The following is a 25,121-nucleotide window of genomic DNA, read 5'->3' as shown; positions in this document are numbered from 1 at the left end:
AGCTCCCTCTGATGCATCTCATCTGGTCCCGTGGGCTTGCGTATGTTGAATTTGCTTAAATGGTCCCTTCATTCAGTCACCTTTTATTACAGGTAATGTTTCACTCCCTAAGATTACTACTTGGCTCAGAGACCTGTGCGGCCAGAGGGCAGACCTTTACCAGTGAAAATCAAGGTAAAGATGATACTGGGTACCTCAGTAATTTGTGCCTCATGCACCTCATGTCCTTTGCTACTAAGCACCTGTCCCACTGAGCAGCAGGCCCACTTTTTTCTTGGTTCTCCTGTTGTTGCTGCTGTGCTTACAGAAGCCCTTCTGGTTGCTCTTCACAGGCCTTGCCAGTTTAACCTCCAGCTGAGCTCTGGCCTTCAATTCCATCCTACAAACCCAGGCAGTGTGCCTATACTCCCGCTGGACTGCTCATTCTTGCTTCCATCTGGTATGTGTACTTTTTTTCTGTGTCTGCTATTTCGATTAACTGAGAGCTGCAAGCTCTCTATTTGTAAGTTTAAATCCTCATTTAGTTCAAAGATACACTCTGGACACAACCTAGTTCCATAGGATGGGTCCGCAGCAAGAAGCTTTTAAAGGAAAGGTAACTTTCAAAACCAAACGCAAACTCTTTTCAGTAGAGTACTACTGATCCAAGAAAGAGAAATAGAATGCAGAAGTGCAGTTCATCTACACAGCATAAGCTAATGATCACTCTCTTTCCTGCCTCCTTTCTCTCTCCTTGTTCTGCAAGTCGTGTCTAGAAATTATATAACATTTTTGATATTTTAAGAAGTGTCAGTATGGCATTCTATTGTGCAGTGGCCAATCCTGCTCTCACAAATACCTAAATAATAAAAAAAATTAAATAACTTACTTGATAAAGGAAAATGTTACTTAGTTAGGAGTCACAAGAGTCAGTAGAAAAGAATTCAAAAAAAATCACATTTTATTATATGATTATCAGACATGACCTTCATCAACATGCTTCAGATACAATCAGCCAGCCAAAATTTTGCTAGAAAGAACAAAATTGATACCTTTCTCCATCAGAAAAATTTACAGAGTCTTCTACATTACTGGTGGTAGAATCATTTGCACGTGCTACTGCTTCTGGAATTGAAGCTTTTAACTGTGCGATTTCTGCTTTGAGTTCTTCACATTGACAGGCAATTTGACTTTTTTCCACTTCTAGCAGTTCAATCTGGCAAGTAAATAAAAATAGTTTTATGTATCAAATAAAATTGTGGTGGATTAAAATAAAGACAACTTACACAAATTTAAATCATTTAACTTTGACTGCTTTTAATTAACATTTCAGTTCGATTTTAAGCTATGACAACCTAAACAAACTGCTTTAAAATAGCCAGCTGTCAGCTGAACCACTGTATGTGTGCTCCCTCTAAGCCTGCTCAGTCTCTCATCTTGCAGTCAGAGCCACTCAGAGCCTTGCAGTGTCTCTCAAGTTTGCTTATTTCTATCTATGGAAGCAAAAACCCAGAAACTCCTAGGCTAATTTAGTATTTCTTCCTCCTTTTAGGTGGCTTGATTAGTTAGTGGACTGAACTATATATACAACACATTGTGTACTAGAACTGCTATGAAACACCCATTAAAGAAGTAATCTAATTGTTAATTAGTTGTTAACTTAACAAACATACCTCACTTTTGTATCTGTCTCTCTCAATGCTGCACTTGTCCAGTTGCCTGAAAACATCATCCAGCTGCACAGCAATTTCATCTACTTCACTCTTATTTTCGCCATCAGCACACTTGTTGCATTCAGTTTTTAAGTTCTGCAGGGTACTGCATTGTTCCTTTAGTTTTGCTATTTCTTCTAAGGCCTGTTCATAGAGAATGGTCACTTCTGCCAAACTTCTTTCATGAATGTTTTCTTCTTCAAATGAAGAAACTGTCTCAGTTGACTGATGGCACATTTCTTTTTTTACACACTTATTATTCATTTCTAAAATCCTCTGTTCCAGTGTTTCTACATGTTTGGTTAATACTTCACATTTGTTTTGGTACATTTCTTTTTCTTTATTTAATAATTGCAGCTGATTTTTCAGTTCATTTCCAAGATCTACAGATGTTTCAGAAACGCCATTAACGCTGTGTTGTTTAGTTTCCATCTCTGCCCCGGGAACTTGAATATCAGTGTCATCTTCCACCTCTTCCTTTTTAACAACCAAGTTTGGGAGCTCTGTCTGTGTGGCTGAGGTCAACTGTTCACTTCTTGATTCTGAAGTAGCTGCACTGCGAGGTTCTCCGACATCACAGTTTTCTTCCTGCTTGTCCTCTTGATCCAAATTAATACATTCAGTTTTTACTACAGGAACATCAGAATCTGCTGAAGGCTTTGGAGTACTGCTCTCCTCTAAAATAATGACATCTTCGTCATCATCATCATCATGGTTGTTGAATGTTTTGTCATTTAATCGAGGTGTCTTTAAAGACACAGGTGTCAAGCAACTAAGTGTCTTCCGTTTAAGACTGAGAAGCAAAATATTAAACTCATTATTGTATTGCTCAAATACTACGAAGTCATTTGTTTCAAACTACGTTTAGTGTTTCTGTAAGTACTATTAAAAACTACCACTCAATAACTAGAAAGGGATGTCTCCCTCCATAGTATTTTAAGATGTGCAACCCGAGTAAAATCCTTTTCCTGTAAAAACCAAGGGGCTAACATCCACACACTAAATTATTACCTTCACACATTATTTTGAAACAGACTCAGCATTTGCGGGAACAGTGCCCCACACCTGTTCCTTAACCAACAGAGGTTAAGGAAAACATACTGCGGAATGCGGTTAACACAATACAGGCTTTTCCTAAACAGGCAAACCACTAAGCAATTTTCCTTGCCAGCACACAGTATCTTTTGCTGCATTCACTTTTGTAATTCACAAGGTTTCTAGGTACCTTTAATCAACCTGCTACTTCCTATGCTCCAAGAAGCAACATATGAATTTTGGCAGCTATAACCTGAAGATGGGACTACACCCAACACATCATTTTCATTAACAAGTTATTAATTTTAGAAATAAACAGGTATCTACTTTGTACAGGTTCACTAACCTGTTATCAGAATCAGAATGAGGTGAAGATACTGATCTATTTAAAATAAGCAGAGGTCTTTTGACAGAAGCATTTGATGTTTCTGCTAAAAGTGATCTTGGAACAGCTTCCTTTCCACTCACAGCTGAGAATGTTTTGAAGTCTTTACTTGAAGAAACAGGTGTTTTTAAAAACATTTCATTATTGATCTACAAGATAATATTAGTTAAGAATGAAAAGAAACAGACATTAGTAGATTTTTCAGAATAGGTTTAAGCAGTTATCCTATCTGCCAACGCCTAGAATTCTGACCGACATTTCTTACGTATCGTACAAGGACCTCCTTGAACCAAGGCTCAGTATTTTGCAATAAGAAAGGCTAAGTAGACTCCACGTTGCAAACTCCAGTTTTCTTAACTTAATGATCACACAAGCCCTCCCAAACCCTACTGATGCACATGAAATATTTCCTTCATGTTGGCTGAAGACACACAACATACTAGAAAGTTCTATATTGCAATTACAGGCTTCTGGCAGATTTCTCATAGGACTCTCTGAATGCTCTGCACCAGCTGCACACTCCTCTCCATGCACAGATTTATTGTTCTCAGAAAGCAGCTTTCTGATCTTACAAGTCTTTCTCTAAATGCAGCTATTTTAAAGAACTGTGTAGAATCTCAGGCAAGAGCTTTTCCCAAGCTGTATCTCTGTCTGAAGTCTGACCATCATACACAAAGTATGAGAGCGCCATCTCTGTTAAAGCTGCTCATAATTTAGCCACTTTGTCTAAAATGAATAATACTTCTAGAATTACTTTTGTACTTGGGTAATGGATGAAAAATTAATACAATGAAGTATATAGGTTAAAACAGCAAATGCAAAATCTCTTTAGAAATAGAGTGATCCTAGGTTGGCCCTTTACTTTGAGAGCAACTTAAGCTATATCACACTTGGGAAATTAGATTCTGAGTTACAATCTACACATTCAGATCACTCAGCCACATTGATCTGGATCTGAATTTGAATGCCTCCTTGCAAAAGTGCAGCTACTGCAAGTCTGTCCATCCCCACCCCCTGCCTCAGTTTTACGGGCATCTTTACTTTCATATCCTCATTGCATCGCTCTACAACAAATCTACTTTCAATAATTAGATGTCATGCCATAAAAACAGGTATGAGCGACTGACATATTTTCTAGTACTATTTTGTGGGAGGGCTTTGTCCCTCAAACTCTTAAGTATTACATAGAAAGCAATGGTGTATTTTCCATCACTGGACAGCAAAGATGGGCGATTTTTGGTTTACTAATAGTGAGCATAACCTGTTCAGCCATCAAAACAAAACAGGATGTCGAACCAGTTGGCCACCAGCTAAAGCGAACTCTAACTCAGAGCCTGGCCTGTTCGATCAAACTGCATAGTACTGTTGCCACCAAGAACAACTCTGCTACCAAGCTCAGTTTCCTATCAACTTCAAGAGTTACCTGGTGGCTGTACTCTAGTCGTTTCTTCAGTTTTTCCTTGTCTCTGCACAGCAGCAAGGAAATAAAAAAATTAAGAGCTTAGATTCAAAATGTTAATTCATTATAAACCAAAACAGTCTCAAAATCTAAAGGCAAACACATTACTCCTTATATCAGCTAGATACAATTAAGTTCTAATGAACATATTCTGGTTTATTGAATGGAAATTTTCTGCATGAACTCAGAAGCTAGTATAGCTTAAAGTTAGCTTTACTTCAAACAAGTTCTCAGATTAAGATTTATTTTTAAAAACTGAAAAAAACCCAAACTCCCACTTCTAGTATGCTAGCCAGCATTAGTTAAGATTACCCACATCGATTTTTTTCCATACACCTTAGCTAAGAATCCTCCTATACTTAAATAAATGTATCGAGGTATTCAGCTGCTTCAACGTGGACTGTGAGAATAAGTTACCTAGAGAAGGTCTCCTAACAGTCCTAGTAGCTTGCTTCTCTAACATCCCAAACTATCCTCACACTGCTTGCTACTGTGAAACAGCTGTACTTGAACACCAACTGCTGCACCGCTCTCCTCAATAATTATTAAATGAGAGAGGCCCCTTTTGTTATGATGTTCCTAATTTTGATTTAGGAGGGCAAAACGGGTATTAAGTCAAAATGAGAAACTTGAATGTAATGCCAACATGCTAATAACAGAGAAAAGGACAGTGCTATTCATCTATTCACTGCTACGATCAAGTTTTGATTTCAAGGCACTATTTTCCGGCTGGATATGTTCCCAGAAGAGTTGGAATTATACCATAGGTGAGAGAAAAGGGCATTTACTTTTCACATTCCTTTTCTAGTGTTGAGACACTTGTAAGAAAGTCTCTAGTACTCACTTTTTCTTGTAAGTTTTCTCATATGTAGGATGTATTAAGTCATCGTCTTCTGGTTCTTCTGGCACATTACAATTCCTGAGTTAAGCAGGGGGAAAAAAAAAAAACAAAACAAAAAGGCAACAGAAAGATCTTAATATCCATGTTTGTAACAGGTGATAAAATAAGAACTAAAAGCAGTATTTAGATATTCATCGAAATCTAATTTTACCGGAATTGTGGGTCAGGGTTCAGTGAGCAGTACCACTTTTCTGGCAAGTGCTCTATTCCATCTGGCAGCTTCCGCCATTTCAGACATGCATCACATTGTACCCATGTCTGATCAGGCTGTTTTCTGTAATGGGAAAAATATCAGAACTTTCACATGAAAAACTCATTTTCATGACTGAGTGTAAAACGGTAATAACAGTATGTAAAATTCTTCTATTTAGAAGTGATACTCACTGTATCTCCTCAACTGGCAAAGCTAATGGATATTCTTCATTCTTCTTCGTTTTCATTTCATTCCAGTAATCATTAAGCTTTTCTCCTAATGCTGCTATTGTAAGTCTAAAAAGAAAGTTTTTTTGAAAGACCACCTTAAATAGTAAAATCCTAGCAGAAAAAGAACCTTTATAAACTACAGTGAAAGAACAGACATATGAACCACTCTAATATTTCTACTTGCACAACACTAAGTTTTTTATTTTTGGAAAACCCTAGAAATTAGCAATTGTGTGAAGCCACATTCGTCAGCAAAGAAATTACTGGAAATACGAGTTGGAGCACAAAGATTGAAATCAAGAGTGTTCAATTCAGAAGCACTATGAATGTACAGTGCAAGCCCTGAAGCTACCTCACCAGTTCAACCTCAATCATAGAAGAAACTAGTACAAACCCACTTCCGTCAAACCAGTACCTAGCTGTGTATTTGGCTGATGTTTCTGTACATCCATTAACTGCAGGTTCATGACTACTCTACATTGACATACAACAATACTAACATGGAGATTGCAAACGTATGATCACTTTAACGTAGTATAAAGTCTACACGCTGCTAAGAAGAGCAGGCTAGTCTTACTCTAGGTTAATTTTTAGCTGGATTAGATTCCTGATCAGGGATCATCGTGCAGCTCAATGACTACTAGAGCTGTCACACACAGGAGGGAGTGGTGTGGAAGAACAACAACAAGCCCTACAGGAGAGGGAGAGGTAAGACTGCCTCTTGTCAGCATGCTGAATTTACATCAGAGTAAAGTGGCTGGGTAACCAGAGCCTGAAAGTCAGTCCCTCCCTGCCTGGCTTATTGTAATGCCTACACCACCCTGTCCCTTGAACTAACAAATGTTTGTGCTGTGAACTAGTTTGACCTAGAGAGTTTTGATCGAGATCACCTCTGAACCCAAGTCATTAATTTCTGTGCCAAAGAAATGAAGTACCACAAGGGCAGAAATGGGCAGCAATGCATGTATGGGATCACATCTCTCTTCTGGAGAGGGAAGAAGGGAGGTCAGCTTACACTAATGAAAATACAGCATCAGTTTTACGTTTCTGTTTTGGGCTGGAAAGTTACCTTTTGAAAACTGTAGCACTCGTTGCAGAAAAACCTTTATAAAAGATCTGTCGAGTGTAGTACCTCTGTGCCCATTTTACAAGTGTTTTTAAAAAGGAACAAGTAAAAAGCATTCAGTGCTCACTGTGCCAGCCTGTGGGAACATAGTGTAAACCTTGGTCCACACAAATGACTATCCTATGGCATTCCTAGTTCTTTTCCCACTGCTAAGGGAACTGTTAGTGCCACTGCACAGGAAATGGTTCAGGGAACATCTCTATTAAAAGAACTAAACATGAGCTACCTTCCACTCTGACTGATTCCCTTATCTGCTTTACCATGTGTTCTCATTAATGGTTTTGCTAGCACCATGGTGGTAGAAACAGGGGAACTGCTTAAAGCTGGCAGTATCACTGCAAAGAGCAGGACAAACTGCAGGTACCATTTAAAGACACAGGTAGATTGAACTGTAGTGGCGTAGCAGCTATCAGGCTTGCTGCTTCTCCTCCCAAGGAGTGCTGTTTCAACAGCAGGAACAACCAGATCTATCTTGCTATAGCCTCTCAATTGTTGCAATTAACAGCTCTGTTTATTATAGCACTCTGGTGTGGTTTCTGGGTTATCTTTATATGCAGAGCTGCGTATAAATCAGCAATTCAGGAAAGACACTGTGAACAGTTCAGGTTGCCAGTGGAAGCTGAACCATAACTGGCTGAAGGGCAAAACATGCAGCTTGAAAAAGGTAATGACTTCTCCTGCCAAAGTTTACCCCACCTATGTTTGCAAGTCAATACCCTGAATTTCTAAGTCTACACTGAAAGTAAGGGTTAGGGCAGAGAAGGAAAGTGCCTACTCCTTTAAAGGCATGTGGTCAAAGAAGCCATAAACAAGAACATAGAGACAAACCTGACTGACAAGGGAGGTAGCGATAACAACAAACCTGGTCAGTCACACTAATTGGTAAGGAGACATGGAGCGTGAGAAGGTTTATTTTTTCAGTTGGGAGGATAAGGAAAGGGAGGAAGACAAACACAGAGAGTCATAAAACCTGACCAATTAGTGTTAAAGACAATAATCAGAAACAAACCTGGTCAGTCACACTAATTGATGGGCTATCAAGAAACTGCAGGCAAACTAGGATTTTGCAACTGATAAGGATGCAAAACTGAGGGTCCAAGATGTTTGGAGGGGGTCAGTGGAACTGTGCCAATGGATGAGGCAAGGTGCCTGGGAAAGCGGGAAGCAGGGAAGAACAAAGAGGGGGTTAGATACAAAAGGGTACAAAGGGAGCTGGCTGCATGTAAAACAGGTTTGGTCAGTACAGTTGTCTGGCTGAGCCCTGTGCCCGATCACTGCAGTCTGTCCTATCTTCTTCTATCTTCTTATTTAATAATTTCTTAACTCCCTACATAATCTCACTCTCTATCCCATGTGTATGTGTATGGCAATGACTAAGTGCTAGCTACTGGTGAGAGCTCTGCGTGTGAGAGTGGATTTGGTGCCAGATCCTGGAGTCAAGACAGGATGTGTGGTGTGAGCTACTGGAGCAAGTGGGTGTTAACAGCTGCCACCAACTGAGGCAGGAATGGTGTCTCCCAAAAACCAGCTCCTGGGGTGGACCAGCATGAGTGAGGGGCTTGGTGCTGGCAGCTGGAGCAGGACTGTGGGTGCCTGGTGCTGGCTGCTGATGGGGGAACAAGTGTCTGCATCTTCCCCAGTGCCGGTGTCCTGGTGTGCATGGAGCGTGCACATGTTATTTCCTAGCAAACTCCAAAGTAGACTCAGCAGTGAATAGCAGGCCGCAGGTCTGGGGCAGGGGTATCAGGCAGGCAAGGGTTTGTGCTGGTATACCCAGGGGGACTTGCGAATATGGAGTGTCTGTGGTACGAGTGTGAGAGTGCGCATGTTTGCATGAAGCTGCACTAGCCCACACGTAGGGGACCTGTGAGGCAGGTAAGAGGGCCTGGGATCCAGGCAGGGGTACCAAGACGACAAGAGAGGCCGTGCCAGTACCCAGGGGATCCACAAATGTATGTGCACTTGTAAACCTAGTGTCACGTGTGTCTTCACTAGTGAGCTTCTATCTCTGCCAGCCAACAAGGAGGAAGAGGACTTGGCTGTCTACACTTTATGAGAGTCCTGTACGCGGGTGCACCCTGTCTGTGGCAGTCTGTGTAACCAGTCATGTCAGTGTCCTGGGTCTGTGCCCCTGGGACACGTGCTCAGCTTTGCTACTGGTTGAACCTGCAAACTGGAGGCTGGCAGTCACGTCCCTCAGCCTGGGCAGAAAGCCTGGGTCCCCGGGTCGGGCAGAAGGGAGTCCTGGGACAGAGCTGCTGGAGGAGGTGGCCACTCCTAACACCCCTTAACACGAAGCAGCACAGAAAACAGCCTTGTCATCACAAAAGGAAATAAAGTAATACAGAATGGCATAATTCTCAAGGTTTGTATTGTAATTTTTCCTGGACGGTTTTTCCACCTCAGCCTGCAAATTGCTTAGGTAACTCATCCCCCTCTAGCCTTTCATCCGCTACATGCCTCCTTCCACAATGCTAACACAACTGATTCATAGCAAAGCAGTGTAAACAGACTAGGAAATTCACTTGCCTTAAAAACAATTATCATCTCTGAAAATCAGAATTAGATTCCCAATCTGATTCACAGTTTAACTACAGGAAATATCACACTAGATACTGATTGATGGGATGGATGCAGATATGTGAAAAAGTGGCAACCCTGAGTTAGAAATAAAAACTGAAACAAAGCAATGTCTCAAATCACTGCTACTTTCAGGATGTCAGGTATTAAAAATGCTCTATCAGGTAGCAGAGGATTCGAGGGCATTCAAGTCCACTCTTAGGGAAGAAGTTGAAAAGAAGGGCTCAAAAATATCCAACAAAGCTTTTCCAAAAAAGCCCAAACAAAAATTGTTATGAAAAAAGTTAATAGTGTGGGATTCATGTATCACAGTTTTAGTGTGCCATACAAATATTCACATCTCAGCGAGTTATTTTGTACTCATTTTACAATCAGTGAGGGGCAGAACTGCAACCAATCACTTTTAGGGCACTTGCTTTAAAATGACGTGTAGGATACTGCATTCATTGTGCAGTCAGTGAAGTCTAGAGTATGACCAATGCAGATGTAAACATCCCACCCCTACTGTTCAGAACAGTCATGCAGTTTAACCGTGGAACATAAGCTTTAATTCTTACTACTTAGAAAAGAAGCAGCCTTTTATTGTCAAGCATTTCACAGTGAGCAATGCTATTTGACAGAAAGTCTACATAAAAATATACACTTACCTGTATTCGTTTGTGTAGTCAAAATCTTGTTTGTTATGAGTTGGTTTTAGGAAGTTGCATTCAATAATCCCAATTACACCAACACCCATGTTGTTCGCCTGTAAGAAAATAAGATCTATCAGGAAAAACAATATATATTCTATGGCAATACTGCAAGAGTTTGTCAGAGCTAATTATAAGCCATATATACTAGATAAGAACAATTTTCTGGCTTACAACTCCTCTCCAAAAAGAAACTCTCAACACAAACCCCCTAAATAAAACAATCCTCTGTTCCATCCCTCTTTGTGCTAAAAGATATGCCCAAACCCGTGTTTTGCGTATCAAGCTTAGTTTCAAAAACAAACATTAAAACAACTGCATACAATTTAAAACAATTTTTAACTGCCGCACAAACTAAAAAAAGGGGGTTTTATATAGGATACATCAATATCCTAGTTTCCATCCATATTCTTTTTTAAAATCAGCACTGGAGTGACAATGATTTCTAAAGATGTTAAAATATTTTTGAGCTTTAATTTCTTACCTTTAACTGACAGCCAACTCTTTCATAAGCTTTGATGAGTCTGTTTTTATGGTACATCATTATCCCATAATGATCTTTGTTTCTGCAGTTAAATCCAAAAGTAATTCTTACTGCTTTAGCCTTTTACCAGATATTAAGGAAAAATCTGGTTAATCTCATGTAACACAAAAATACAGTTACTTTGAAAAAATAGTTACTAAACTGGGTCCTGGAACTTTCTTCTTTTTTATATTAATATAATTCCTTCAGTACTTCTTCACAAAAAAAAAATTTAATCACACGAGTATAACTGCAACATATCTTGAAGAATCCAGACAGCTTACATGAAAATTCACATCAATAAATTCATCGTGTAGTGATGTAAATATTAGCAAAGGATACATTCAAAAATTTTGGCCTATATATATCATGTTCAATGAAGGCAAGGCTTTTGGAAACCAGCTGTGTTTTCACTTTTTGTCCTCGCAGAATGATCTGCATTGTTGGCTTCAGATACAAAATACTGCAATAAGCCTACAAAACATACAGTAACTCCTGTTATTAAAAAAATCCCAAAACCTCAAGATATGAGCATTGCACAATATACATTATGTTTAGGAAGACAAACACAAGTTTTAATTAAATTTTATGAAACGTGTTTTTTTTCCAACTTGAATCCAGAAAAATAGGAAATGCAGGTGTGCATAATAAGCATACATATATCACAAATTAAATGAACAGCAATTGAGAAACAACTTTTGTGAATATGACAAGTTAATCAGGTGTCTGAAGATGCAGTTTCACCACTAAGCGGTCTCAAACACACAAGCCTCTCTTCTTATCCCCCATTGAGAGCTTCAAAACTCTACTACAAACTTCAAAATAACAAAAGCAAGTGTGTTAACTTTGTTCTAAACGACTGCATACTATCATAGCTTGACAATTGCTATGCAATCTTCTTATGAAAGTATAGATCTATGAATTTTAATTTGCATTTAATTTGCTGCTTCCCAATTCCTTTACCTTTTTTTGAAACCTAGAAATGACACTTTGCCAACCGAAACCCATCTGTTTTAAAAGATCCCCATGGGCGTAGCATCAGTACTATATGCATGTATACCTGCACTACAATGAAATGTTTACTCTGACAACCACACACATGCCTATTTAATTTCTGAAACTACTGATTGCATTTCCTTCTTCCTCCTTAGTGGATACTGGTGGCTGCATTTAACAGGAAAAGTTATTTGCAAGACTACATAAAACCCAGTAATTTTCTTCTCAATAAACAGCAAATGGTCACACAAGTTCACAAATACATTCCACTTTCAATTTTTAAAATTAATGTTGACATATTGGCCTAACATTTAAATTCTGACATTCATCCTCCCCACCATCAATCCTTCTGCAGTATAGCACATTATATTAAAACAAAAACATACACCCTTCAGCTTCCAAAAATAAACAAATTAAAAAGTTATACATACTCGAAGTGAATAGTCACTTTCTGGAACAATCTGGTCCAGTCTCTCCTGTTTTTTATATCCCCTTTTGCCTGTTTCATCTAAGTCTTCTGGAATTCTGATGTCATATTTATCCTTGTCAAAGTCAAACTCTGTTTTTTCATTTTTATCTCTGTGAAATAAGATTTTTAAAAAAACCAAACCTAATTATGGGGGAAGAAAAAGCCAACACAAGATAAAGATATTGTGGTAGACCCATCAGGTATCACAAAGATGCAACAGCCATGCTGGTTTTCCTCACAGATTTACTAGAATTCACATAAACAAAGTTTACCAGTTCCTTTCTGATATCCAAGGAGTACAAGAGAAGTGATAGCACTCACGAATTCCAACTTAATTCTAAACAGGTCACACTTCAAAAATAAAAGCAGTCAGTATCAGCTTTAAATTCTGGATAGACCAAGACACATGCATTACTTTTTGTCCTGGTTTTTGCCCAGTGGGCAACTGAGCGCCACCCAGCCCTTCACTCACCCCTTCCCCCTCCAGCGCGGGGAAGGAGAAAATGAATCAAAAGGCTCAGGAATGGAGATGAGGACAGTGAGAGGTGGCTCACCCATTATGGCCACAAGCAGAGGACAGACTCGTTAGGGGAAGAAAAGCACATTGCTAATTCAAACACTAACAAAACCCAACACTTAACAGACAGAATGGGACAGTGAGAAGCGTTACCACATCTTAAAAAAAAAAAACACCCACCTTCCCCCACCCCTCCTTTCTTTCACAGCTCAGTTTTGTTCCCGATATCTCTACCTCCTTGGCACAGAGGCAGGGAGTGGGGGGTGCAGTCAGTCTGCCACTTCTTCCTGCAAAGAGGAGGGGGGGGAAAACAGTCTTCTGCATTCTTCCCCCTGCTCCACATGGCATCTCTCTCGCAGGAGACAGTCCTTCATGGACTTTCTCCATCATGAGTGCTCCCCACGGGATGCATTCTTCTCGAGATGATCCGGTATGGGTCACCCCTACAGGTTGTGGTCCTCCCAGCGCCGAACTACAACAGTGGGGGCTGCTTCTTCCCTCAGAGTCCTGGCCTTCTTCGGGCACAGCCACCTGCTCCAGTGTGGGGGCCCCCACAGGCCACAGGGTGGCCTCTGCTCCAGCAGTGACCTCCATGGGTGGCAGGGGTCAGCCCTGCCATCTCGCCACGGACTGCAAGGGGGGTGCACTGGCACACGCTTCCCCCCTTCCTCCTCCTTTCTTCCACTGACCTTGGTGTTCACATAGGTGTTCTCCTCACAACTCCCACTCCTCCTTTCAGGTTTCACTTCTTAAATATATTATCACAGAGGCACAGACACCGTTGATGACTGGCTCAGCCTTGGCCAGATGTGGGTCTGACTTGGAGCTAAGGGAGCTTCAAGAAGCTTCTCACAGAGGGCCACCGTGGTAGCCCCCCCCCCAGCTACCAAAAACCCACCACACAAACCCAGCACACTTCTAAATGTAAAAATCTGAACCCTACAAATTGCTGTCCTAAGATTTTTAATGGTGCAAAAATGACACTCACCACAGCTTTCTGACTCAATTATCACAATTTCTTATTGGACAACCCACCAGATGTTTGCAATATGTTTGCACAACACTGAGATATATCAAAGTTGGTAAAAATATCCCAGAAATAATAAAGTTTTTTAATACTGAAACAGCTCTGTTGTGTTTTTTTTTAAAGTAGATTTGATTATAACATATCAGAAACAACATGAACACCCCCCAAAGTGTTCTCTCCCACAACTTCCCATGAATACACACCAAAATTCAGGACATGAAAGTTATCCTGCCCAGTCAGCTGAGGTCACTGTATTTTTTTTTTGCTCAAGCAATGGAAGTGATGCACACTCCTAAAAATATTCATACCTAAAAATAAATTAAAGTCTACCTGTGTAATGCAAATTAGTTTCTGAAGTGTAAAGGAGGTGAAGTTTTTCTTATGGAGCAGGTGGCAAGGGGAAACAACCAGAATCAGTAATATATTTGTTACCTCCAGCTTTCTTGTATTAAAATCTCCTAAGCTAAAAGTGATTCAGGGCTCTAATACTCACAGGAAATTAACGAAATAAATACCCCCCAAACTTTTCACCTGCTATAACTGAGATGTTTTTTGTCCTGTAACATTTAAGCCATATGCATCCAGGTGTGTTTTTCTGCCTCTCCCTGGCCCTTTTTCTGATGGGCAACAATAAAGGTAAGAAACCGAAAACCAAGATAGTTCCTTGCCAAATCCACAGGACTGAAACAGTTCAAAACTGCTTCCTGTGGATACCTTGTTATTTCAGGTATTTTAAACTACAATAAGCTAAACACTTAAGAACATAGTACAAGGCAACATCTTCCCAACCAATTAGTGCCATCACAGTTAAAGGCATGGTAAAGCTTTTCTGGACAGACCATCAGACAGGTTCCCTGCTAGTAAAGCAGCAGCAAAGGTGTGAAGGCAAGGGAAAGAACATGGGAAGTAATGACACCCATCTGCCACTGCAACAGCTGTTTTAAAAGAAAAACACCAAACTATCCCACAGAGGCAAGTAGATAAATAAGATAAATACAAACAACTGTATTTATTTACTTGGATGTTTCTTTATTTTACAAAAAACAAGAAGTTTAGAAAGGTCTAGATCCCTCTAGAAGGATACTGCCAACTCCAAACTTAAAAAGTCTGTAATACTTATCTGTACATACAAACACTCTTTGTTTGAATTTTCACATTCAGAATTTTTAAGTCTGAAATTTATAATTTATCTATTTCAATTTTCCTTCTGGCAAAAGCAATAGTATCTTATCAAAGGAAAATATGAAGGCCTTTACATTCTCCTTCCCTCTGCTTTGTTACTTATTAGTAACAGTTCTCATGCAACATTACAGCCCTTCAATCATGCGAGTTTGAGTCTAGTTTCCCCATTACAGCTAACTGCCCACAGTCTTTTGGAATTATTCCACAAAAAAAACCCACTTTGCATGTTAGCATACACCAAAAGGTAACAGAAACTAAATGAGAGATATAAGAGACTGGACTTCATCTTACCTTCTAAGATTCCAAATGATAATTCTTGTTCCTTTTTTTGCTATTATAGCATCTAGCTCTGCCAGTAATTTCTCCTCAGTAGTAAACAAAGAATGTGTTAGTATGGCCTTCAGGCTGTTTTTGGATTCTGTTGGATCACTTATGTGCCGTAAGCATTACGTTAAGGAGTGTAACTTTGAATGAAGTAAGCTTTCAGAAGATGAGGAAACTTCTGCAACAGTTTTACTGACTTCACAGATTCCTATTGTACATCTCAAGAGCTCCTACAAATTTAAAGGCTTTAACAAATTATAGCCTTCCTTGGACTTTACAATTTATTTAGTGTATCCATAAGACTAGAAAGGAGATTTCCTTTACTGATATTATCATCCAAATTTTGCACGTACCCACAACTTTTCACTCAGAAGTTGTTGAAAGGATATGTTGGTTGTCGAATGTCACTATAGGAACCATGACATGTTCTGCTTTTGTGACTTCAAGGAAAGTCTGAGATAACAGGCCCACACTCATGGTTTCTCCATTCTTGGTGAAGACTATTGCATCTTTTCCCAGGCGCATGGACCCCGATTTAAACCCATTTCCATACAGTCCCACTGGAACACGGCCATTCATCACAGATTTCTCACTGAAGCCGAAGCTGAAACATAGGAAAACATTAGAAGAGTGTAAAAAGCCCTATAAAACTTGAAAACCCAAAAGCTGCATGCAAGACTTGCCAAATTAGACTTAAACACAATGAGTTAATCTCTCGTTTTAGAGACCAGGGACTACGGTACAATTAATGTACAGTTAAGCAAATGCTGAAAGTTACCCGTGTAACATTGCTAAAACCACACTGCAAGAATTCAGGGAAATTTAGTTTCATCTTTAAGTATGGAAAAGAAATACCATCCATCTGGAATTATGCAGTAAGCATTTTTACAGGATTGTAATAGTTATCCTGTGGCTTCACAATAAATACTAAGAAAAGCCCCTAAAGCTTTTTTTTTCCCCCCTTTACTTGCTTGAAAATGCGTGACCTACAGATTCTCCATTAGCAACTACACATTACTTCTGAAGTAAACCAGGTAACTGTATATGGAACACAGAATTTAGCAAGCAAGCTATTAATTATGGTATCTAACAGACAAAGAAAAATAACAAGTTTGAATTCAAGTTTGCTCAAGATTAAACCCAGAGATTTATCTGCAGGCAGAGCAATCTTTCATACTAAAAGAGCAACAGAACAGCAAGCTCTTTGCTAACTGTAGAAATAAAAGTTGCAGAAAGATCAGTTCAGACCCTATAAAGATAAATAGACAAACCACACCAATATAAATATCATTCCCTTAAGTTTCCCTCAATACCTTCTATTTTCAGCATTCCAAAGGGTTTGAACTAAACATCCCTTTTCCTCTTGCTTGCTAACTTAAACTAAAGCAATCGTGAATTAAAAAAAAATAAATTCTCCTTAGCTCCCCTAAAGAGCACTACAGAGAGTTTACACAGCACAACCACTGCACAGAAAGTTAAATGGGAAGGTTGACAGAAACGATAAAAGGAAATTACAAGATAAAAAAATACACTGACAAAGTTTTGTGAAAGTTTTACTAGTATCTGTCTATTCTAGAGTTTCACTTGCATAATTTCTCACTTTCAGAAATGTTAAGTTTATGAACAAAATTAGTCAGGTACATTTAAGAAAAAGGAATAAGCTGAGCAATAACAGAACTAGAAGCTGGAATTTTTACAAGAAAAAAGTTGCAAGAGAGGTTATCCACCTTAGCATTTTGTGCAGCTTCTCTGTGTTCATACCATTTCCATTATCAGTGAACGTCAAGCATATATTGTCGTTTATCACCGTTTTGTCTATCCATATCTGTTTAGCACTCACATCTGGATCATAAGCATTATCTGAAGAGAAAGAAAGCAAACAAGGGTGGGATACTAAAAATCAAAAATTAAACAGTTTAGGTGTGAACATAAAGTGTTTAATTCCAGTGAAGATATCAGATAGTAAATCTTCCAAAGTTACTTAAATCCATATGCAGCAGGCAACAAAGCCTTAGCCAGCAGAAATACATATATAATCAATCAAGCTATAAGGAATAGCTGTTCCTAACTTTATCACGGTGCTATGCTTGCACATATGTTTATTTGGTGAATATGGCAGCTTAAGGTAGGTCCCTAATAATGGGCCTATGACCCTGAAGAGTCACATGCTAAAGTAATGGAGCTCTAAAATTGCAGACATTTTTCAGCTCCACAGTTAGGTATTTAATATAGTTGCAGAAATTTTGTGCTGGCACAGATATAAATTTCTCAGCTAAGTCACTGAATATTAGTCAACTTTTGCACAGAAGTAAGAAACCATAGTTTTTAAATAAAGTAAGTGTTATGCTAAAACCCAAGTCTCCTAAAACATTATCTTTTTTATAGATGACAACACTAAATCAAAATATTACAATGAAACAGCTGCATCAAAACCTGGCAAACCTTGCCTGAAAACATTACACAATTTTCCAGTTATTACAGATGACAGTAATATATAGGCAAGAAGTTAGGTGGAGATGAGTGGCTCAAACTTGAGAATAGAAAACAAAACAAAGACAAGTTTCTACTTTCATTTCCTGTCTCCCAAGCAGCTGTTTACTTTAAAAAAAAAAAAAAAAAAATCAGTATTTACTTTCTCCCAGCCATGCAAACATCTCTTCTGACTGGCTCTCAGGAGGCTAGGCTATTGTCTACAATGCAGACAATGACACATCACCAATGTACACAGCTGCAACAGTATCTTACCTGCTGCAGGCCTGTGGGTTTTCTAATTAGGAAATCAGATTTGAAATACTATCACAATTTCAGAAAATAAAATTTAAGATATTAAAAAAAAGCAAGCAAAAAAACTGAAGCCCAGCTCCTCACATCCCAGACAGTTCTGTGAAATATAGAATGTTGACTCTACAGGTGCAGGAGATTTAGGTGAAAAAATTGTTGCTGCTCTGCCACCACATCACTTCCATATTAACAGAGCTAAGTGTCACAAATACATATTTTGCTAGTGCAAAAGTTGTTCAAATCTAAGAAGGCATGACTTTCACAGAATGGAAGTTCAAAATGCTTTAGATTAAACTTTCTATTTACAGGATTTGAAAGAGCTTGCAGCATACGTTACTGCAAGTGAAAGGGAAACCATGGCTCCACAAACATTTCTTGGCAGCAAAGCTAGTTTAAACCTCATCTGCCCTAACACCACTTTCTCACATCTCTTTTCCCCCCTTCCCCAGCACTGTGCTACTCATGGAGTTTGTCAGGGGGGAAAGCACAGGGAGGAGGAGGGGTGGGATGTGATGGCACAGCAGGAGGCAGTGCCCCTGCTTCACTGCCTGTTTTGCAGGTTCAACTGAGGGCCATAAATAAATAGCTCAAGCCAACATCGCAGCCTATAAAAAGGAATCACAGCCTGGTAGCTTGCTTTCTATAAGCATAAAGTATAAATTGCATCCACAGTGAAAAAGTCCATAAAATATATTTCAGCACCAACAAAAGAGGACATTTCAAGTACAATTGAGAGTTTGGAAATATTCTTCTAAGGCCAGGATTTGTGGAAGTCTTCAGATTTGCTAGCTCACCAATTCTCTTTAGATGTCTCATTTATCCTCTCTCAAGCGTCACCATTAGTTCACCTAAATTCAATCTGATTAAGGACTAAGGGGAGAAGCCAGCAATATAACCACCAAAAAGTTGGCAGGAGGGACCAGAGCTCCTAAGGCAAATTTTAGCATACAGACCATTAAAGTTTTTGGTAAATTCGCATAAACTAAAAGTCAGGCCTCCATAATATAACCCTGGTTACATTATTTGATATTTTGTATATGGTATAGCCTTCCACAGCATGCAAAAGATTACAAAACTTATTTAAATCAACATGACTAACTTGAAGCCTTTACAACATGTTGCTACTATGCTTTTGAAGCTTTGTTAAAGCAACACATATAACAAACCAGAGGCAAAAGAAGACGACAAGTCTGCATGCCTTGCACAGCACATATACATCATTCCAGACAAGTATGGCATGGGGTGATAAAACAGCTGAAATGACTTAACACACTGTTACCCCCAAAACAGCCAGCCCTTCCTGCAGCCATGTGGTTCTGGTTTCCTCCTTTAATGACAGCTCTGGCCTTATCTAGCTGAAAAGTTCCTATTTTCTTTTGTTAGGCTAATTTTCTGGATTAGCAATAGCAAAACTTGTGCACAGGAAGTGAAGGAATGCGTGACCAGAAGAGTTGCTCCCTTTGGCAGCAGCAAACTACGAGGTAAGCTTGGCAAGTCTTTCCAAACCACACCTTTATTTTGAGGAACCAGTTAAGGAAAGTCTGCTAATCATTACCTAACTCGGGAAACAAGCAACTCTGAAGATACCCACTTAACCGCTATTCAAAATCAAAGGCAAGATGATCAACAGGAGCTAATAAATTAAACAGATACACAAGGCCCAGCTAACAGACACTAACAAAGAGCAGAACTCTTAGGACACTGATGGATGGACCATTAAAAGGAACCACTCAAGCATAACCCTGAAGATCTTCAGCCAGAAACTTGGTAATTCAAAAGAAGAAAATTAGGATGTTTGAGGAGTATTGTGATAATGTGCAAAAATTACCATTGGATGTTTTGAGGAAGTATTGAAGAAAAGGGAAAGGTCAAAGTGGATGGGAGAAGAATGGTATAATGGGCGGGGAGGGGGGGAATAACACAGGCTGATTGTGTGCAAGCTGGCTGCTAGTCAGTATGCTTGTATGGTTGGACCCTGTGCCACTCTGTTGTAAACACTATTCTTATTAAACACTATTTCTAATGATTTCCTGTGTGAGTGTGCTCTCTATTCTCAGTGTGTGCCTGTACCCATTTGTTCTGCTAGCAAACTCAAGTTGGACAAGCCAACAAGTTGGAAGAAACAAGCAACTGTTGAGATCCAAGGTCTAAGACAGAGACTAGTAAAAAGCCCAGGACACAGGTACTGGAAGGGCTCCCAGGTCTTGGCAAAACACCCAGAAACATGTGTAAGCACACATGATAAGTGAGTGAGAGTACGCGTACGTGCCACTACTGAACTTTAAACCTGGTTAGCCAGGAAGCAGGAATAGGGTAAGGCAATTTGTGCTGTTCACGTTTCGAGCACTGCTTGTGCTTATGCGGGTTCTTACAAAGTCACTGTCCTCCTGTCTGTGCTAATCTGGCTGTGGCCAGCTGTGTCTGTACAGGATGCAAGTGTGCATGCACGTCTTTGGAATGTGCACGCACTCAGCCTTACAACTCTTTGGGCCTGGGAACAGCAAAAAGCAGTAGACTTGCATTTGATGGATGAGAAGAGAAGGAATTCACTTGGTCCCACAGTCTTCTATATTTGGGAAACCTTAATAAACTAGTAAAAAGAAACCAGCAAATCCTACAAGGCCCCTGCAACTGATGTCAGGTAGTATATATGCTGTTAAGAAAGGAAAAAGTCAATGTGACTGAACCAAAAAAATACATTGTAAGATTCTGAATGGTAGTTTTATAACAAGAAAAAACTATTACAATCAAGTACTCAGGCAAACTATGGATCGACATACCTATAAGTTCTGCAATTGCACTGAAAGGCCAGGTGTGACTGGTAGAGTTGGTATGCAAGAACTTTGGACAAAGCTGAAATAAACCACAAACAATGGCATTAGTTTGCGCTTTTCAATGATACCAAGCCAGAAAACAGTATGTTAAATAAAGTAACATTAAATGAAGCTGTTTTGTACAACACTACCAAAAGGCTGTAATTTACTTTCAGATATTGGCATACTAACACCTTTTACAGGGAACATTAATACAGCTATTGAAGACAAAAGAGCAATACAGAATTCAGCACAGTATCATACTATATTCTGAGCATGGGTTATATTGTCATCCTATCAAACTCTATAAAAATGTAAGGAACTATTGCTATATACTGATGCTAGAGGTTACAGAACCCATCAAAGCCTTAGTTCAAATCTAGAAACAGAAGCACACACTCTCAAATGTTAAAAACATACATCTTAAACCATGAGTATTAAACTTCATCCAAAAAGTGAGCAGCACCTAATATACTCCGTGGCTTACTGTCTGATGTCATTGCTTCTTTTGCCCATATTGATCAAAATCACATGTCAGATTCTCTCAACTAGTGATTTGTGCTTTTAGCAATTTCATCTCATACATTGTATCCTCACTTATGGTAAGATGTAACCAGATGAACGTAGCCACTACTAGGATTAGCTGAGAACATGCAAATAAAGTACCTATTTATGGGACATTATCTTATAGATGTCAGCACAAAAGTATTTTCAAGTAATTTATGAAAGCCTGGGTTCCTATATATTCACCTAGATCAAAAGACTAGGAAGACCAGAACTATATATCCATGTAACTTAAGGATTTGTCAATGCAATGTTTGGCGAAATTTAACTGCTGAAACTGATACAGCTGTATTTGCATTACCACAGAGAATATCTGCAATTATACTTTTACAAGGCCTTTAACACAAAACCTTGCTAGCACAGTTATGCTGATGGCATAAAAAGCAGCACCTATGAGTACATAACGCTGGAAACAGTCCTCATACAGTGCAGTTATATCAAAAAACACAATATAATCCACATTATTATATACATAAAAGCAGAAAAACATTTGAGTAGTGTATATCCATACTTATGAAGTATAGCCATACTTCAAAAATTTTACAGAACTACTACACTGACAAGCACTTTTATATAGTTAGTAAAGTCCAAATAAAAGGAAGCAATCACTTCAAGTCTCCAAGTTCATTTATCAGCGAAAACGAATAACGCTTTGAGCAAGTTCGAGAGTGGTGAGCCAGGTACCAGAGAGGGAGTAAGGCAGTGGCAGCAGCAGCCGCCCTAGTTCAGATCAAAATAAATTGTCAAGAAACCTCACCTTGATTCTGAGGTCATAACAACACAGGACACAGTTTCTGACTGCAACTTAATCCTCCATTTCTCCATCAAGCTAGAGTACAAGTATGAATAGGCATCACATTCTTCATTGCCATCTGTGCTTTACAAATCCAATTTTATAAAATCTGGTAAATTGAGTCAAGCTAAGTCACTGTGTCCCTTTCAAATTCCTAGCAGATACCTACAAATAATTTAGAATCCAAGAAGAAAATTACATCAAGCCTATTAATGGAAACCTCACATATTCCATGGCACACAGTTAAAAGGTTCTTTCGGTTTCTTCCTCTGCCATACAGTAACTCAGTGGATCTTAAGGTCTGTATCATTCTCTTCATTTCAACCTTTTACAGTGCTGGCAGCATTTGCTCCTTTGCTTCCTAAGCTTCATGATTAAAAAATACACAAGAAACAACTGGGGGTTTTTTTCTGCCTGAAATCCCTCCTTGTCAAAACACAAACACTAACACTTAAGAAAAACCCCACCACACAGATGCACATTCAAGCATTCAGCATCTGCTCAGCTCACTGCTAAAATATTTCTCTGCTGCTAGCCTGTGAAAAACTCCAACCATACACAAGGTAGACTGGGATCTCTGGAGCTACTGCTGGCATTGTAATCTCAGTAATACAGACTTGGCAAAAAGTCCTGACTGTAGTTTTGATAAAGGCATAAACTCACAGTTGTGAGCCTCCCCTGATCACCAGACAATGCTGATGAAGGAAGGAACCTCAGCATCACCCAACACTGACATAATCACAAATAACGTCCTTTTTTCTGCGAAACAAAGCGTACACGTGCACAGCAAGAAAATCTCTTCAGGTGTTGCCTGTGTAAAGCAACGCTTCTCCATCCTTCATTTCACTGCTGCATACTAGTGATTAACTTTGAAAACAGCATCTTAAAGAAACAGCATCTTCTAAAAACAAACACCAGAATTACGCTGACCTTCTCTGGATCACTGTTTCAAGTGGTAAGGTTTTGAGACAGGCTGGAAGGTGGTACACAGAACCGGGAACTTGTGAACAGGTATATCAAATGAGAAGATATGGGTCGGAACATAGGGACTGTAACAAATTGGTCCTTGGCTCTAATATCTCCCCCCACAGCAAAAGGCAAGCGAGTATCCCGCAGGGTAGCTGACGGGACAGTACCTCAGAGCAGACAGCACCATGCTCCTGTAAGGCATTGAAACAAGGGCACACAACAAAACCAGATTAAAAAATGGAGAATAGTGGTTTAAGGCCATTACCTTTTGCTTCAGAGCTTACCCAGCTGTCAACAACAACTCATCACTTCCCAATGACCTCATCAGGGAATATTTAAGCCCATTTTGTCCCCTTACACTTCATTTCATCCAAGCACCACTTTAATTGGCTCATGAATAATTGAGGTTCACTAAGTACAGTAAGAAAGAGTTAGTCCCCTGGTGAACAGCCACTTTTGGCTACGTTAGCATGACTGTAGCTGAGACGATCCAGTTGCTTTGTTCACTGGGCCTAATATATTTTGTTACTAAGTGGGTTTTGCCGAGCAGTTTCATTTTTTCTCCTGAGACCAAGTGTAGCCAAATTCCTTTTGGAGATACAACCAAACCTCCCGCTCCTTCGGAGTACTAAACTGCATTAAGAGAAGCATCTCCTACAATTATGACCAGCAAATATTTAAGAATAAAGCAGCTTATCCCTCAAAAATGACAAACAGCTTCGGGAATTCAAGTTTTCCAAGAAAAGCAGAACTCTTCCACCCCTTGCAGATCATAAGGCATGCACAAATTGAATTACCACTGAACAATCTGTCTTATCTTAAAAAAGTATTTCACAACTTCTTAGGGAACAACCCCACTGCCATTTCCCTCCTCTCCCTCCCAGTTATGCTAGTCCAGTTACACGTCTGTCATGAACCACATCAGGGAGCTGATCCAAATTAACAACCATTTTTAAAATCTTATTTTTAACCTGGATCACTTCCCTGATCTGTCTCATCATGCAACTGAGCAAAAATTGTACCAGAGCAACAGAAGGAGATGAATGCCAGTGTGGGATGAGTTACCAGGCCTGCTCATACTGCCTGTGTTGTTTATACATGCTTCTGAAACTCATAGAAATATTTTGGTGAAACCCAACATATTTCCAAAGAACAGCTGCTGACAGAAGAGACTATGACCATGTATCTGTATCAGTGCATTCTTTGTATCTGTAAGAGTTCAGCTTGTCAACGTGATTTCAACTTGAGAATAATTTTAAACTCCGCAGTCTGACTTGTGATATGCAGGTTTTTTGCAAAGGCTGATTATTAACACTGATGTATTTTTTCCCCTCAAGAAGACTAATAACGCAATAAAACCAAAGGGAGACCTCCCTCCTTTTTTTAAAAAAAAACACTGTTATCTAAAGAACGAAAACACTTCTCTAATAAAATATATCAAACTGTGGATTTCAAACACAAGAATTAAAGACCTGAAATGAAAGTGTAATTCTTGAACTTCAAGTAGATGACATTTATACCTAACCCCTACAATCATGGCAATTTACATTAAGGTAATTTAAGCAGTGCTGAGAATATACTAACATGCTTTTCACTCAAATGTTTTATAAGTTACTTGCTGTAATGATTCAGCTTCTTTCCACTATTCTATAAGTAACGTTAGAACCAGCTGTTTGTAACTATAAGTGTGACTTAGATAGCTGAAGTCAGAAAGGCTTAAAAAAACATCATTTGTATTACCACAAACAAGGAAACGACCAATTAATTACAACAAAAGGACAGCAACTGCGGGCAATACTGTGACTGAAAAGCACAATGCAGCAGTGGATTTAACTGCATACACATTCATCACCCTTGTTAAAACGTAATTAGGC

The 25,121-nt window shown here is 39.3% G+C and overlaps 1 protein-coding gene across 1 annotated transcript in view; it reads right to left on the bottom strand.

The window, feature by feature from the left end:
• The window catches only part of MORC3 (MORC family CW-type zinc finger 3), a 30,692-nt gene that overhangs the window by 4,628 nt on the left and 943 nt on the right, over window positions 1-25,121 (bottom strand). The window contains exons 2-16 of the mRNA XM_074858307.1: window positions 20,889-20,961; window positions 17,055-17,187; window positions 15,717-15,931; window positions 15,295-15,442; window positions 12,240-12,387; window positions 11,155-11,286; window positions 10,774-10,893; window positions 10,248-10,345; window positions 5,856-5,960; window positions 5,623-5,745; window positions 5,415-5,489; window positions 4,535-4,577; window positions 3,073-3,260; window positions 1,653-2,484; window positions 1,032-1,195 (exon numbers count right to left, since the gene is read on the bottom strand). Coding sequence (XP_074714408.1) covers window positions 1,032-1,195; window positions 1,653-2,484; window positions 3,073-3,260; window positions 4,535-4,577; window positions 5,415-5,489; window positions 5,623-5,745; window positions 5,856-5,960; window positions 10,248-10,345; window positions 10,774-10,893; window positions 11,155-11,286; window positions 12,240-12,387; window positions 15,295-15,442; window positions 15,717-15,931; window positions 17,055-17,187; window positions 20,889-20,961 — 2,597 coding nt within the window. The remainder of the gene's footprint in view (window positions 1-1,031; window positions 1,196-1,652; window positions 2,485-3,072; window positions 3,261-4,534; window positions 4,578-5,414; window positions 5,490-5,622; window positions 5,746-5,855; window positions 5,961-10,247; window positions 10,346-10,773; window positions 10,894-11,154; window positions 11,287-12,239; window positions 12,388-15,294; window positions 15,443-15,716; window positions 15,932-17,054; window positions 17,188-20,888; window positions 20,962-25,121) is intronic.

Source organism: Strix uralensis, chromosome 2 (genome assembly GCF_047716275.1).
Source record: "Strix uralensis isolate ZFMK-TIS-50842 chromosome 2, bStrUra1, whole genome shotgun sequence".
Taxonomy (NCBI): domain Eukaryota; kingdom Metazoa; phylum Chordata; class Aves; order Strigiformes; family Strigidae; genus Strix; species Strix uralensis.
This window is presented reverse-complemented; position numbering and strand designations above follow the sequence as displayed.